The 16,571-nt window shown below is 39.0% G+C and overlaps 1 protein-coding gene across 1 annotated transcript in view; it reads left to right on the top strand.

The window, feature by feature from the left end:
- Nucleotides 1-3,214: 3,214 nt before the first annotated feature.
- Nucleotides 3,215-16,571, top strand: part of LOC137297366 (uncharacterized) — a 28,797-nt gene continuing 15,440 nt past the window's right edge. Inside the window, exons 1-2 of the mRNA XM_067829373.1 lie at nt 3,215-3,288; nt 15,142-15,240. Of these exons, the coding sequence (XP_067685474.1) occupies nt 3,274-3,288; nt 15,142-15,240 (114 nt within the window). The 5' untranslated portion in view covers nt 3,215-3,273. The remainder of the gene's footprint in view (nt 3,289-15,141; nt 15,241-16,571) is intronic.

Genomic DNA, 16,571 nt, shown 5'->3' with positions numbered 1-16,571 from the left:
TTATTTTAACAATGGCGACGTTTCGGTATGGATTCGTATACCGTTTTCGGGTATGCATAAGAATCCATACCGAAACGTCGCCATTGTGAAAATAAAGAAGTTGATCATCCATAAAATTTGTTCCTTCACCTTTAGTTCAGCAACTTCTAAAATGCCTCTAAAACAGCTTTAAATGCTAAACAAAATTGAACCACATTCAAGCAATCGATGATTTTCCGTTTCCAAGATCCAGTTTACACATCATGCACTCAGTACGCTGCCCGTGATAACTGGTGATTGTCACTTTTGCTACTCGATAAGCATCAGCCCGTACATTTAGAAATCTCACGTGAATTTACGTTTTTTGATTCGTCCAGTTCATTAGACATTTCAGTATACGGTTGTGGTGCCCTGGTGCACAGAAAGCATTAATATTCATCAGCGGGCGGAGCTTATGTCTTAACGACGTGTATTTCCGCCATGGCATACATATAGTCCGTGGGTACTTTCTGTCTATTTTCCACGGATATCACCAATTAACATATGTAGTCCTAAATGGTCTATCAGTCGTTTTTGTATTCAGATGACGTTAAGTGTTCAAATCCCAGTGATACTGTTTGGGAGAAACGTAGACATTTTTTTGTTCGTTGTGAAACTGTTCATCAATTTCATCTAGTTTAAAACAAAGGGTGGTGTGTTTGAGTTTCTATTTTTACATTGAATGAAACTGTCCAGATAGTCCTATAGATGGGCGAAGCGGTAATAAAATATACCCCCATCTATGCACAACTATCCAACCCACGCTATGCGCCATGAACCAGGTTGCACGTGTATTTGCCAGTGAAATCATAGTTTCTGTTTTATACTGTTTTACGTACGAACATGCAGTAAAATAATGTTTAACCCTTGTGTGCTTGAACAAACGCTGGGCGTGTGTCTTTTTCCATAATAACGCGTTCTTCAAATGGAATTTGTAAGAATGTAAGTCTCAAATAGTCTCCTGTACAGTTACCACTGGCCCTGGTCTTTCGAAGAAGGAAATAAGTGCCTGGATTTTTCCCAGCTATTATTCACGGGCAAAGTTAAGTCTGTACGCTAAACATTTCTACTGACTGTAGACAAGTATGACGAATAATCGATATTGATGCAAAGCAATGAGTGTCTACAATTCGTTACGCTTGGGGTAAATTGTTTTATCCGAGCATAACAATTTTTCACGTCCTATGTGCATAGAAAAGTGACACAAAGGATCCCCACCGTTCTTTTTTGCAGACGTTTGCATGAGCTGCGTTCCTCAGACGTGTGAGGATTCGATGACCTCTGGTTTCAGTTCTGTTGGCAGTGGCAGTGGCAGTTCCAGCATAAGTTAAAATGAAAACCTGGTGGGTATCAACTGAAAATTAACTACTTTATGGAATAAAGAAGTTTTGTTCAAAGCAGCACTCAGCACTGTTCCAGCAATATGACCTTGGTCTGTAAATAATCGAGTCAGGACCACACAGTCATATTGGTTCCATGTGTATTCATCTCATAACTACGAATTTGCAGTGTGATTCACGTGACAATACAATCATTTCTTTTGAAAAGCCTAGGTAAAACAGCTGCTTTCTGTAGTTTCCAAAACTTATGCAAATCCAAGACACTTCAGTAAAGACCAATCTCTGGTAACCAACAGACCGACACGTGCACGCATGTGTACTTTTGCAAACGGACTGAACCAACAATATCACAATTATGTATTTATCCCATTTACTGAATTCGAATAGCTCCAACAGAACAATATACCCATGGCTCTAAATCGGATTGGATTTGTCAACAATAACATTAGTCTTCGAACCTTATCAGATGATCAGAGTCATACCTGGGCTTTGTATATGAAATCCCTCCTAACCCATTGATTATGTACGCGGCCGGGAGCCCACAAGTTCCTGAATACTCAAGTCGCCTTGATTAAATAATGCTATTAAGTTATTGACAGACTCGCGTGATTAAGTGCTAATATTGACGCCGAAACTGTTACTGAAATTGCTGCCGGTTTCGCCATGCATCATACCCCGAGGAAAGATCGTGTTTATTGCCAAGCTGACGTTTGTTCAAACAACAGGTATCTCGGATGTATAACCCTTATACGGTCTTAAAACTTAAACACACTTTTGTATGCGTCCTTTACATGTATCATTATTCAGGCTGATACTAATTTTATGAGTACAGAATGTTAATGTGTCATTGATGTTGTGAAAAGATAAGATATTGCATATGATAGCAGTGTAGATTTCACACAGTCAGTGAAGCGAATGCAGTAACTACTTCAGTTTTGAGTATACTGAATACCCCTTACTGCATTCAGAGGTTTGTCATTACAGAATGAAACAATTCAATGACAAAGGTGGTTTTCTTTCAAATATTTATTCTCAATTATGTTGCATATCTGAAAAGCCTATTTATGAAGACATAAGTCTAGATCACGTACTGAGGGACTTTTTCGGTCGATAGCGCATATATACGCAACCGATAGAACACTTACATAATACAGATATATACATGGGACATGAAGAGGAGGGGGGGTGAGGGGCATACACACACACGCACACAAAGAGAGATTGATCATTGTATTTGTTAATACGAATCAGGGACTTCTTCCTTCAGTGCGTATTTAATGTCTAACACTTGGCGGATCGGTTAAAGAGAAAATTCAAATCTGATTATTCCTACGGCTATAAAGAGGAGCGTAGCTTTTTATCGAATTTCAAAAAACACGGTGGGCAATTCATGACCCGAACAACATTAAATCACAACAAACATTGACTGAACGGGCAACCCGAAGAGTACGTGTGAATAGACAGTGGACAAATTATGAGGACTTGTATTCAATTCTATTGCAGTTCTTTCTCCTAGTCCACACATCGAACGCTGTAGCGGTATTGTGGTGGCTGGACATACGGCATATCTCACACAGTGGGGGAATTTTCCACACGAATACTTTTACATTCGGTGTTGACAATGTCTTATCTCAGTAAGACGCACGAGTGTCACTGAAGTTATAAGTGCTCCGTGCCCGCGATCGTATTTATGTTGATAGTTGGCCCAAACACCTATACACGACCGTGTTGTCAATAGTCTCCAGAGCAACTAATTTGCATACGAATTGGAGGTGAGAGTTACCATGCTCGCGGGAGAGCGATTCACTCGCAATGTGGAAATAACAGTGTCTATGGATTTATACCTAACGGAGGATTTCAATTTGGACATGGACAAAGAAAATTGAATTACGTCGGGAAAAGTGAAAGTTGGAGGATGGAAAATAAACAGGTAAATATGAGCTAATTTAACTGTCGAAGGGGCGGGCGATATGACAGTTACTGCATGTCAAGCCCAGGGCATAGGGTATAACTTGTGAAAGTTAGGAGAAGATAATGCTTGTATCGCTTACGTTTACCAACAGTTCCCAGTTGTGTGTTTCACGTTTCGTGTTCAAAATGTGTCAATTCATAAAAAAATGTAGTTTGGTAAGACAATACTAGGTAATTTGAACATTTTAAAAATTTCGTTGGCATCACAGTTACCTGTATAGAGATCGTGGTAGCGTAAGTGAGTAGTTAATACAGTTTGGATATAAGTAATATTGTCAGTGGCATCAAATCTGTGAAATGCTTCGTGGAACCTGTCTTCGGGATAACAACTGCTGACGTAACTGAAAGGTTGTGTGTCAGTGACAGTTTTGTGATCAAGTAAACTAATGATTTGGTTACTCCCGTGGGATACCAGGCAATACAGATGACACATTGAGTGACTAGTGAAACAGAACGAGCTCCTCTAGGCTGTATTGCTGTACAGTTCTTGAAGTGCTAACGGTACATTGAATACCTGGAGGTGCCATGAAGGGTCATGTGGAACTCAACTAGCTTGCCTTTCTAATGGACCGAGCGAAACCATTGATTTGCAAAGCCCAGGTAAGCCTTTGGTGAAGACAATGGAAATGGAAAATGGCTAACACTAGCTTTGACTGGGAATTGATTGAATGATTGATTGAGTTGATGCATGAGTAGTTTATTTCTTGTGTTTAATCCTCTGTTTCTGTAATGATGATCTAGACCTTTAATGGGATCTTAGTAGAGATATCCCGTTTGTTATGCTGGTACATGTGTTTGTATATTTGGTAGACAGTAAACTTAATAGTAGTACAATGGTAGAAAGTAGAAAGACTGGTAGATATATGCACGAAGGGGATGGGGGAGTGGGGGGCGGTATTGGTGAATAAGGGGGGGGGGGGGGTAGCCGGGAAATTTCAGGTTGGGTGATGGTAATGAGTATTTGTAGGCTGGAAGTATGAGTAGAAAGAAGTTTTGGTAAGACACTTTGATAGTGGCTAGTAGATATGGACAGGAACGCGGTAGAAAATATTGGTAGTCAGGTGGATTGGTTATGGTGAACATTTGGAGACAGCTGGTTGGGTGGGAATAAACATTGGTAGACACATAGTTGTGTGGAATAGAATATTGGTAGATGGTTTGCGGAGAGGAATACTGGTAGGCAGATGATCTAATATTGGTCTGGTGGTAGATAATACTGGTGGTAGGTAATATTGGTCTGGTGGGAGGTAATATTGTTCTGGTGGTAGATAATTCTCTTCTGGTGGGAAGTGATATTGGTCTGGTGGCAGGTAATATTGATCTGGTGGTAGATGATTTTGGTCTGGTGGTAGGTAATATTAGTCTGGTGGGAGGTAATATTGATCTGGTATTAGATAATTCTGGTCTGATGGTAGGTAATATTGGTCTGGTGGTAGGTAATATTGATCTGGTGGTAGGTGTGTGATATTGGTCTGGAGGTAGCTATTTCTGGTGGTAGGTAATATTGGTCTGGTGGGAGGTAATATTGGTCTGGTGGGAAGTAATATTGGTCTGGTGGGAGGTAATATTGGTCTGGTAGTAGATAATTCTGGTCTGTTGTAGGTAATATTGGTCTGGTGGTAGATGATATTGGCCTGATGGTCGGTAATGTTGGTCTGGTGGTAGATAATTCTGGTCTGTGGTAAGTAAGATTGGTCAGATGGTAGGTAATATTGGTCTGGTGGGAAGTAATATTGGTCTGGTTGGAGGTAATATTGATCTGGTGGTAGATAATTCTGGTCTGTGGTAGGTAATATTGGTGTGGTGGTAGATAATTCTGGTCTGATGGTCAGTAATGTTGGTCTGGTGGTAGATCATTCTGGTCTGTGGTAAGTAATATTGGTGAGATGGTAGGTATTATTGGTCTGGTGGGAGGTAATATTCGTCTGGTGGTAGATAATTCTGGTCTGTGGTAGGTAATATTGGTCTGGTGGTAGATAATTCTGGTCTGATGGTAGGTAATATTGGTCAGATGGTAGGTAATATTGGTCTGGTGGGAAGTAATATTGGTCTGGTGGGAGGTAATATTGATCTGGTGGTAGATAATTCTGGTCTGATGGTAGGTAATATTGGTCAGATGGTAGGTATAATTGGTGTGGTGGTAGATAATTCTGGTCTGTGGTAGGTAATATTGGTCTGGTGGTAGATAATTCTGGTCTGACGGTAGGTAATATTGGTCAGATGGTAGGTATAATTGGTGTGGTGGTAGATAATTCTGGTCTGTGGTAGGTAATATTCGTCTGGTGGTAGATAATTCTGGTCTGATGGTAGGTAATATTGGTCTGGTGGGAGGTAATATTGGCCTTGTTGTAGGCAATATTGGTTTGGTAGAAGATAATACTGGTCTGGTGGTAGGTAATGACAGTGTTGACACTGGTAAGTAATATCGACATTGAAATTGTAAGAGAGATATTATTGGTTTAGGAAACATTGGTGGTCATATAATTAGAGAGCAGGAGGATTGGTGTGCTCATAGTTAGAGAGTAGCAGGACTGGTGTTTATATGGTTTGAGGGTAAGGAAAATTGGTGTTCAGATAGTTAGAGGGTACGAAAAATTGGTGTGCATATGGTTTTAGACTAAGGGAGATTGTGGGCACTGCACATGGCCTGAAGGTAGTTTATAGAAGGGAAGAGATCATGGGTAGGCGGGTGTATTGGTGGTGTATAAATATTTATAGGCATTTGGAACAATGAGTTGGCAGTCTTCTTATTGTAAAGATTTTTCTATTCATTAAAAACTCAATTGAGATTGCCAGTCCTTCTATTTAATGTCAGCCTTTGATTTAAACTTACAATCAGAAGCCATCCAGCTACATTTTATCAGTGTGTTACAGTTCATGCAGATTGTTGAGAGAAGAGCACCATCTCTGGCATGGAAACTAAGGCCTGCATGGTCATATAGTGAAACAAGCACTAGGAACCAGACAATATACAGTGAATAACTCACTGATTTGTGTTGCATACCTTGTACAGATATTATAATAACTGCCACATGCATCATTACAGGGCAAGATTTCCAAACAACTTGCACCAATTCAGATAATGAAAGCTGGTTTGAATTGTTAAATGAAAGGTGAAATACTGCACTTTTCTTATCACATGACCCAATTAATGTTTTAATCATTGATATATATTGCCATATAAATCATGTGTATTCTGAAAGTTTTGTAAGATCAGCAATAGTGGGAGATAGTGATACGAGTCTCACTTAACCCTGTGTATCGACTGGGCGGGATGTTATTAGCTGTATTTCAGAGTAAGTAATATAGCCCCCTCTGTAAATACACAGCACTGAATTTTGGTTCTATCTATCTATCCTGATAAAAAAGTCACAGTTGATCTTGATTTCCATATTCTGCTACAAGAGATGACTATAGAAACCCAAATATTAGGTTGCAGTTAGTAATAAGCATGTTTGTTGCATGCTCAGGTTGCTGTAATTGTTTTGGCTAGTTAGTTCAGTACGTGCACATAATGACAAAATTCATCTCCATTTCTGAAAGTAAAAAATGGAAACACAACAGGATATTCCAAACATATTGTCAGCATTAGCTCACTGAGAGAATAGGATGGGTACATTTCATAAAATAAATAATGAATTATTTTTGGCCTTATGAGGTAAAGAGGTGGTATACCTATTATGTGTCTAGGCTAACTGCCCCCTGGACAACCTGCCCCCCGTCCATTGTGCCCCCCAGATAACTGCCCCTTTGGTTAATAGCACCCCAGGCAACTGCCCCCACCCCTCCACCCCCAACTCCCACAAAAACACACAAACTGAAAAAGTAATAATTTTAAATTTTAAAGCACTATAAAACAAAATAGCCTATCAATCATAGGACACATATTTCAGAAAGGTCATAAATATCACTTCACATCACTTAAAAGGACAGATTGTGGGAGATTGCTCTTAAAAAACCCCAAATGTCTTGATGTTGGACACTTGTCCAAGGGTGCAATTAACCTAGGGGGGAGCAGTTGGACGGGGGGGCACAATTAATTGGGGGCAGTTGTCGGGGAGCAATTAGCCTTATACCCCTATTATTGTATGTAACTTTAACAGACACGGTATACTTTATGAAATTACATTTCTGCTACTGCTATTGAGGTACTGGCAAATATGTATTACTCAAGAAATGAAAGAACAATTCTTTTATGATTGCCAGTTGAATATGGGAATATGCAAGGACTGGATGTTCTTGTGAGTAGTATAGGATAGGATATGTTGTATGTCAGTGCAACCCATTGGTATGACTAAGATAGGTCTTACGGCCTCACCCAAACCTGGCACAAGTACTGACTCCTCTAGTGTCAGTTCAACCTACTGTAAGCCCCAGTAAGGAATAGGTTAGCATTTCAATTATCTGAAGTTGTTTTTGTGTGACCAATAAATAAATATCCATTCAAATCAAGTAAGCGTATTTCAATATGATTTATAGTACTGTCAAAACTGATCTTAACTGAACTAAAGAATAAAATTTATGAGGTCATTTTAGATCTGTTCATGATGAAGTGTCTGTAATTCAAGCGGTGCCATGTTGTCAAGTGTAATAGGAACCCTTACCATGGAAGCTTACATTGACAAAGGTCTAGAATTTTAGTGCTTCAAACCTGGCTGCTATTATTTAAGTGCACATGCAGAGACCATGCATGTTGCGATGATGATTAATGGATATAGCTGCAGTACCTCTGACAGGTTTATAGATGGTCAGATTTAACCATCTATGGTGGTTTGTTTTCACTTGATTTACAGAACTGTCCTTGCCATGTAATGCAAGGGGAATAAATAATATATTACTATTTTTCCTACTGAGTCTTAACCTATTTCTGTTGTGAGAACAAATGCAATGATGAGAACATAAAAGATCACTCAAAGCAGGTGTCTATAATCCCAAACGTTTAACTCTTATTTTGACTACAGACCTGAGGTTCCGGGGAAATGCAGTCTAAGTAAACTTAGTGTCAGTAAACTTACTGACCAATCAGAACACAGCTTACCAAATCGCAAAAGAGGACATTCGCACATACCTTTTGAACTTTTTAACTCGAATAGGTTCGTACCTGAACGATTCCGAATGCTATTTAGCATATGCTCTCTTCCGGGTGATGCACAGGGTGTATGTACAACCATGACAATGGTGAGTAAACAATCGCTGAAAATAGTGTTTTTGGCAATATTCAAGGATGTCATCTTGCGGAAATATTAGCTAATGGTAACCATGTCAACAGAAACCCAAATAACTGTGTCATATGCAGATTTTTGTTTGTGGAGAGATCTGTGTCAGTGACCTGAATATTTTGAAAGTCCCTCCGATCCCTAAATAGTAGCCATTGTCTGATTGGTTAAATCTACTTAACCGTCTCGGATTTGTTTGGACGGTCATTGGTCGCTCAAAGGCTACCTGACACGACCTCCCATAAGGTTTTGTTAGACTCAGTAGTGGAGTGTAACGAAAAGTACTGAGGCTAAGTTTACTTAGATAGGGGGAAATCAGTTCTGTAAACCAGTGATTAAAGTGTCCATGTGTTACCAGTATGATTCTATGGGTTTCCTTGGTCAATATGTAAATTTGCAAACATGTTTCTAGATGCCTCCAAATGTTTTTGTTCAAACAGCAATAGAATAGTAATGTCATAAGGAGCTTAATTAGTTTTGGGGATTATAAAAATAAAAAAATGCATTTACAAACTGTAAATTCATGCAAAAAAAACCATTTGTAGTCAATCTTGAGAAATGAATATATCAACATTAAAACCAGAATGCTTATTTAACTTCAACACATCAAAAACCTGCACAACTGTTACAAGCCAGCCCAGCCTGATACCAGCCAGCTTAAGAAAACAACTGTATGCTTGTGGTCATGGGCTGCTTGTATACAAAACATATTTCTTCCTTAGCCAATCAAATCTCTTGCCATTAAGCTTTATGCCTTTGAATGATTTGGGAGATCATCTTTATTCAAACAGCAAATATTTTGTGCAAACTCATGAATGTATGATATTGGAAAATGAAAGTGAATGTTTACTAGAAAACCATTTCTCATCCTCTGATACATTAAATTTTGATCATGTGAGCTGTTGCTGGTTATGATTTATGCCAAGTGTCACATATAACAACTATTTCAAGAAATATTATTGTGCCGCTGAAGAGACATAAGGAGACTTTAAGAATCAAAGTATTGACTGATTTCCATTTTCAATCTATAAGATAGGTCGCAACATGTTGACCTCCCATGAGTGACTCCATTTAAATGCGCTATCATGAACCTGTCAGGCACTGAGTCCCATTGTTCACTAAACAGGCCATGGATATGTCACTCCAGGTTGTGTCATCAACACATTGTTAGCCCATTGTTGAAAATGTATGTGCATGTTGTGTCTGGGACATCACATCTCTACATGACTGTCCAAACACACATTAGCTATGTGATATCACGGAAGAGAATGTCTTTGTATGCAACCATTGTACTATTTTGTGGTACTATCATGGTAGTGTTTGGTACTTGTGTGAAACTGTATGTTATATTCATGGTAACTTATGGTACAAAAGTGGTCCTATGTGGTATGTCTGTGGTACTATAAAATACATGCATGGTACTTTCCAGCACCTATATGGTACAGATGACTACTACTGTGGTATTTTATGACACAGACAGACAGACAGACAGACAGACAGACAGTAAAAGGCAACAGGCTCATCATACAGTCATTTGCATATGGTGTTGAATTTAGTGCACATGCTGTTTAAAAGAAACATTTCTAGTGCGCTGAAGTACATGGTACAGAAACATACTAACATCTTTTATAACATAGTCATTAATTGTTTTCATAACATTAATAAAATTGGCATTGGATCAAAATCAGTCAAATACTTTTGAATATATCTTAATCATAAATCCAGAAAGCGTTCACACTTCAGGAGTACATGAAATTCATTTTCAACAACATTTTTGTCATTCAATTTACAAAATGAACATAATCTCTCATTGTAATTAACTTTATTGTATCTTCAGTTTCAACTGCTTAATTAAAATTTCCACATCTAAATCTCAACAGTGCAGATCTTCTATGTAAAGGAATATCAGAATTTAAACATCTTTCCACATTTAAGATTGTCTTGAATTGGGAGAAATAAAAACATTTATTAGAGTTTTGGACTGAAGTGAACCAACATTGTTTATGATTGTCTGAAAGTCTCTGCTTAAACAAGAATATGAAGCAATCAACATTGCCAACAACCTGACTGATCCATGCATAGTACAAACTTTTTCTATTCTGTAAAAAAATATGGTAAAAAACAAATCTTATAATAAGCAACCATGTTTCACAAGTTTAATTATAATTTTTCATACGTTCATGCTCAGTGTGTGTACTTCATGTGACCAGCTGGTCAGTGGCATCACAGAGAATGAACAGTTAGGAGGAGAGTTAAATATCATTTGTCTGGTGAATGAGTGAGCGAGCGAGTTTGGTTTTATGCCAGTATTCACTATGGTGGACACTAGAAATGGGCTTTACACTTTGCACCCATGTGGGGAATTGAACCTGGATCTTCGGCGTGATGACAGAACACTTTAACCACAAGGCTACCTCACCATCCTGTCTCTAGTAGAAATGACAGGGAGTAGTAAAGAACACATTTCTTTCAATTTCAACTCATTCAAGGATCACTCAAGGTACACTGGGTGTATAAGAAGTGTGTGTATATATCACAACACTTAAACTGCCCTATACACCATTGTAGTGCGTTATGCAACGTTTACTAGGTAGCATTTTACATTACATGGCAGACATTTTAGAAACCAAACCTTGTTTGCTTTTCAACTTATTGTTGTCTACAATTACACCATTGACTTATTGGTCGGATGACTGTGTAAACAAGCCCTATTGTCATGTTGTGCCCACTTAAATCGGGGCGTGTGGTTGCTTGAATATCCCACACGGGGTATAATTCCCTGGGCTGATATAGCCATAGCTTCCCTCTGAGTGGACATAGCACAGTCAGATGAATGTCTCGGTCTCCATGTGGAATTAATCATCGTGTTTGATCCTGTGTGACTTTTTCTAATTGAATGAAATAGGACTGTATGCTGTATAAGACAAGTAACAAAGAATTCACTCCTACTGTGATTAGGTATACAGGATGTAGCTCAGATCTCACCTTTGTCAAACACTGTATGCTCCAACATTCAAGGCACATTAAAGTGTTATTCCTGAAACAGTGATAACTTTTGTAAATAGATTAAATAAGGCATTTCGTGTTATATTCTTTTATTTGACTAAAGCTAATTGGGTCAGACATGTTGAAAAAATTAATAACTATTATGTTTAAAGTGAAGGATGTATAATGTATTCATGTCTGAAAAGGTTTTTCAGTAGCCCTAGGCTTGTATACATTTAAATGTAAAATATTAATACTTTGAAAATTCAGTACTTGTAATTTTTTGTGCCTTTGTAGTTATGGTTTTCTAATTTTCTGTATTCTGTATTATTTTTTCCCTGGGAAATTAATATGCATTTTATTCCGTTCCCATCTTGCTTTATACATACACTTAATGTATAAATACTGTAAATCAATTTTAAGAGGGTTGCCAAACTGTTATTGATTGGTGAAACAGCTGTATCATTTGCCTGACTTTGCTGGCTGGGTTTTCATGTGGAAGAGGTTTATAATTGGATTGCTATTGCAGATAGCAAGTACTTTGAGAGGTTTTTATTGAAAACGTGGTTCAATCAAATCTGTTTCATAACTTGGAATTTGTTTCAACATGTTCAGGGTGTTTATTAACTCTCTGCAAAGACTTTATTGCCTAGTATTGGCTATTGAACAGGAATATATCACCCCACGGTACATTTCTGTTATCTAGGGCTGATAAGTATGCCACAGCGCTGATGCGGTAGGGGGACTGGTATTTGTCTATATATGACAGACACTGTACATGACGCAGGGAGTCAGTCTTGAGGCAAAATAAACGCTTAACTCCTTTGTCAGCGGGAAATATGATATTAATTAGACCTCAAGACCTTTATGTGTATTTTTTGTGATATTAGAAGTTATTCTGTTAAAGATTATGTGAATCAGAGAATCATTGGCATTTAACATGGTATACAAATGAGGCACCAAGGGGCCGTTCATAATTTATGGCCAGGCGGTGTGATGATGATTTCTGTGGAATTGCATGTACAATATGAATGAATTACCCCAACCCCCAGCCCCCTATAAAAGTAATGTACAAAGTAAGTGACCTCCCCACCCCACCCTCTGCTTGTGATACACAAAATTAATGACCCCTCCGCCTCCAGAAAATGATGACTACCTACCTCCCCAAAACAAAATGGGTTAACCACCACCACCCCCTCCCCCTCCATCCCCCACCCCCTCCATCACTTCCCCCATAGCCATAAATTATGATGAGTCCCTAAGGAACAAAGTATGAAGTATATAATTTATATGACACAAGGTTATGTTACAGAATGTTTGACTGATTGTGTTGGATATGGGAATTGAGATGACATCTGCTCAGTCATCCGCTTCATGACCCTTCTGTCAGTAGTTGTTAATTTATGTGATCCCAAGAATCGAATACCACAGGCCAAAAACTGAAAGACTCCAGTGGTAGTAACCCTAACTTTAAAACATGTTGCAGTAAAGTCATGGTCATGAATACCAATTATGCAAGGTAACAGTTTTTAATTATGGAAACAAAGTCAAACTGCTGAATTACAGAATGAAGGCTATGATGTTATGCATGTGGTGTACCTAATACTGAGTTTTTTGCGTGCAGTGTTTTAACAAATTGAGAACAAACTTTTCATGAATTATGTAGTGACATTTATTCAGGTCCATTTATTATCTGTTAGTCTGTCAAGATGTGTCAGTAAAGATCCAGTAACTAGTAACTTATACATTCCTATCCCACTGATTGTATGACTCAATATTTGCCATTGTAAGCCAGAGTCATCATGTTCTGTAATCGGATTGGTTGAAAAATGTGCATGGATGTCAGACTATCAACATGCGTTGCTTGGGGCAAAAAAAGCTGGCCAATGTGGAAAAACTTTTCCCTAACTTAATGCACAAGACCAAGTAGGTGGTGCACTAGGCATCTTCATGCACTGGGCATGAAGTTGAAAAAAAATACAATGGGGTGCTCAAATGTAACCAGAGTCCCTGGTTGGAACCTTACATTTGACTGAACAATAGCTGAGAAAACAAGCCACTGGCAACTTCGAGAACAACCTCTACCAACGGATGAACAATTTGGTGTACGGCAAAAACATGGAAACTTTGAGAAAATGAGTGATGGTCAAACTCGTGCCATCTCACAAACGGGAAAACTCAGGAAATTGATAAGCCAGCACAACCTTCAACTGTAGCAAGATATTCAATGACGATGTGGCAGTGCTACACATAAACAAAACTCACATTAAGCTCAACTGATCGGTCTACATGGGGATGAGCATCCTCATCCTGTCGAAACATTTGAGGGATGACTTTTATTACAACCAACTCAAACCACAGTATGGCAATCAATGCGAGCTGCTCAGTATACCAATACAAATTCCTTGTCGTTAGAAATGCACACCGCGGATGTGTATGAGGACATGGTAAAACACAGCCACTTGCACAACATCAGCGACTATCCAAGAGACCGTCTGATCCACAGCCATGCCAACAAAAAAGTCCTCAGTAAGATGGAGGGTCAATGTGCTGGCACACCCATTGCCAAGTACGTCGGCTCAAGATCTAAGATGTATATTCCATCAAGAAAACACTATATCCAACACCCCCCTTCAAACAGGCTGTCTTCGATAAATGCACGATCAAACACTCCATGAGTGCATTGATAAATGATAAGCATAGGATCAACAGCATCATTCTCAACAAGACCTCGTCATCCATTGATACCAAACGATGGATTGTGAATGATGCCATCTACCCCTATAGCTATGGATACAGTTTAGACCTCAACATGTTGGGAGTTTCTAAGGCCCAATTAAGGAAACCCCACTGTGCACATCAAGGTCTAAACTGTTTTGTAGACAGTAATGTTAGCATGAATGCCTGACAGCAAAAACACCCGTTAAGCCTAAATAAGCCCTTAGGGGTGCTCATCTTGCAAAGCCATGTCATGACGGGTGTGGGTGGCAGCGAGGCTGGATGATGACCATGTTGTTTGGATATTGAATGATGTCTCTGGCTCAATCCTCGCTATTTTTACTTGGTGCTGGGGCCGGAATGAAACCTAAATAAGCCCTTAGGAGCATGTGGTCCAGAAACCCCACTGTATTACTACTTTTCTTGATGCTAGCTGCAAGGAAGAGTGACCAGTAGTCTGTGGATAAGCTAAAATTGTGTTATTGTAAAACTTTAACAAATGATATAGTAAAACATGTGCTATGTCATGTATGAAATGAACTCCTGAACTCCATATATATACCATGTATGTGATATTCTGGATGTAAATACTTTTGTTAAGATCTGGAATCAAGATGTTGTTATTCTTACAAGGTGGATGTTCTATAGAACTAGAGAGATATGATGGGTAAAAGGAATAATGAATGTAAACCATTTCATAAGGAAATGATGATTCCTGCTAAAAAACATGTATGGATATGAACATTCTTTACTATATTGTTAATCCATCTTTGTCATTTGACATAAAATACATTATAACTGCATATTGTAATCATTATTGAATTGGAGGAAATAAAGAATATCTGTCGATCATGCTCACATTCTAGATCATATAATGCTTTCTTGTTTCCCAGGGGCTCCACCACGGGGTGACGGTGGCCCAGCCAAATGAGTTTGAAGTGAGACACCGCCCAAGCATCATCACCCATCTGCCACCACTTAGTGCCCATGAGGTAAGCATCACCATCTATATACCACCGCTAAGTGCCCATGAGGTAAGCATCACCACCTATCTACCACCGTTAAGTGCCCATGAGGTAAGCATCACCACCCATCTACCACCACTTAGTGCCCATGAGGTAAGCATCACCACCCATCTACCACCACTTAGTGCCCCTAAAGTTAGCATCACCACCCATCTACCACCGCTAAGTGCCCTTGAGGTAAGCATCACCACCCATTTATCACCACTTAGTGCCCATGAGGTAAGCATCACCACCCCTCTACCACCAGGTACACATCACCACCCATTTACCAGCACTCAGCATTCTCACAGACTGTGTTACAACTGTACTGTCTTTAGTCTCCATGTATGTACACCAGACAAATCTCTAGTCCTCCACTGACTCTCTCCTCACCCAACACAGATCTCCAAACCAACTGTCAGACTCTAAGCCCTCTCCTGTCCCAGTCTAGTCCCTGATCTGGATCTCTGGTCTCCCTGGGGTCCTTTTCAATTAATATTAGTTTGTTTGTTACTATCAAAGTTATATATATATTCAGAGACTAAGCCTTAGTCTATTCCAGTCCTAACTGTGGAATTCTCTTGCAAAGGAAACCAGGAACATTTCATCTAAAGAAACTTAAAGAAACTCTGCTAAAAGCCTGTTCACTGCTGTCTTTCTGTAAAACTCATATGAACTATTTCTTCCTCAGTATTATCACAGCGTCACTGAGCATCTCTGCAATGGATTTTAGACGCTTTATTAATAAGTTATCATGCTATTATTATTACAAAAGTACTAATGCCAGTGCAGCCAATGCTATAGTCAGTTTTGAAGACCATTCGTTTTGAAAACACAATTGTCAGTACACAGTATGTGTAGGAAAGAGACAAATTATATACATGCATGACAGGCCAGTTTTCTCTTTATCTGAAGCACAATGCATTCCTTCCCTTGCAGCCTTGTGGCACTGTAATATACAGATTATCGTGATAGTGGTTAGAAGCAGCGATGATGAAAGGATCGATCATATTGTTGTCATAATATACTCTGTCTTTCATACTAAACTGAATGGGAAAACAAACACAAGTTTTGAAAAAAATGAAATCTCATAAAAGTAACCATGTCTTGTATTAAAAACTTGACAAAAAGCCAGAGTTGCGTCTCTCTTGCTGTTCAGTATGTATAGGTAGTGCCTGCATGCATATAGGTAGTGCCTGCATGCGTATAGGTAGTGCCTGCATGCATATAGGTAGTGCCTACATGCATATAGGTAGTGCCTACATGCATATAGGTAGTGCCTACATGCGTATACATAGTGCCTACATGCGTATAGGTAG

Source organism: Haliotis asinina, chromosome 9, assembly GCF_037392515.1.
Source record: "Haliotis asinina isolate JCU_RB_2024 chromosome 9, JCU_Hal_asi_v2, whole genome shotgun sequence".
Classification (NCBI taxonomy): domain Eukaryota; kingdom Metazoa; phylum Mollusca; class Gastropoda; order Lepetellida; family Haliotidae; genus Haliotis; species Haliotis asinina.
This window is presented reverse-complemented; position numbering and strand designations above follow the sequence as displayed.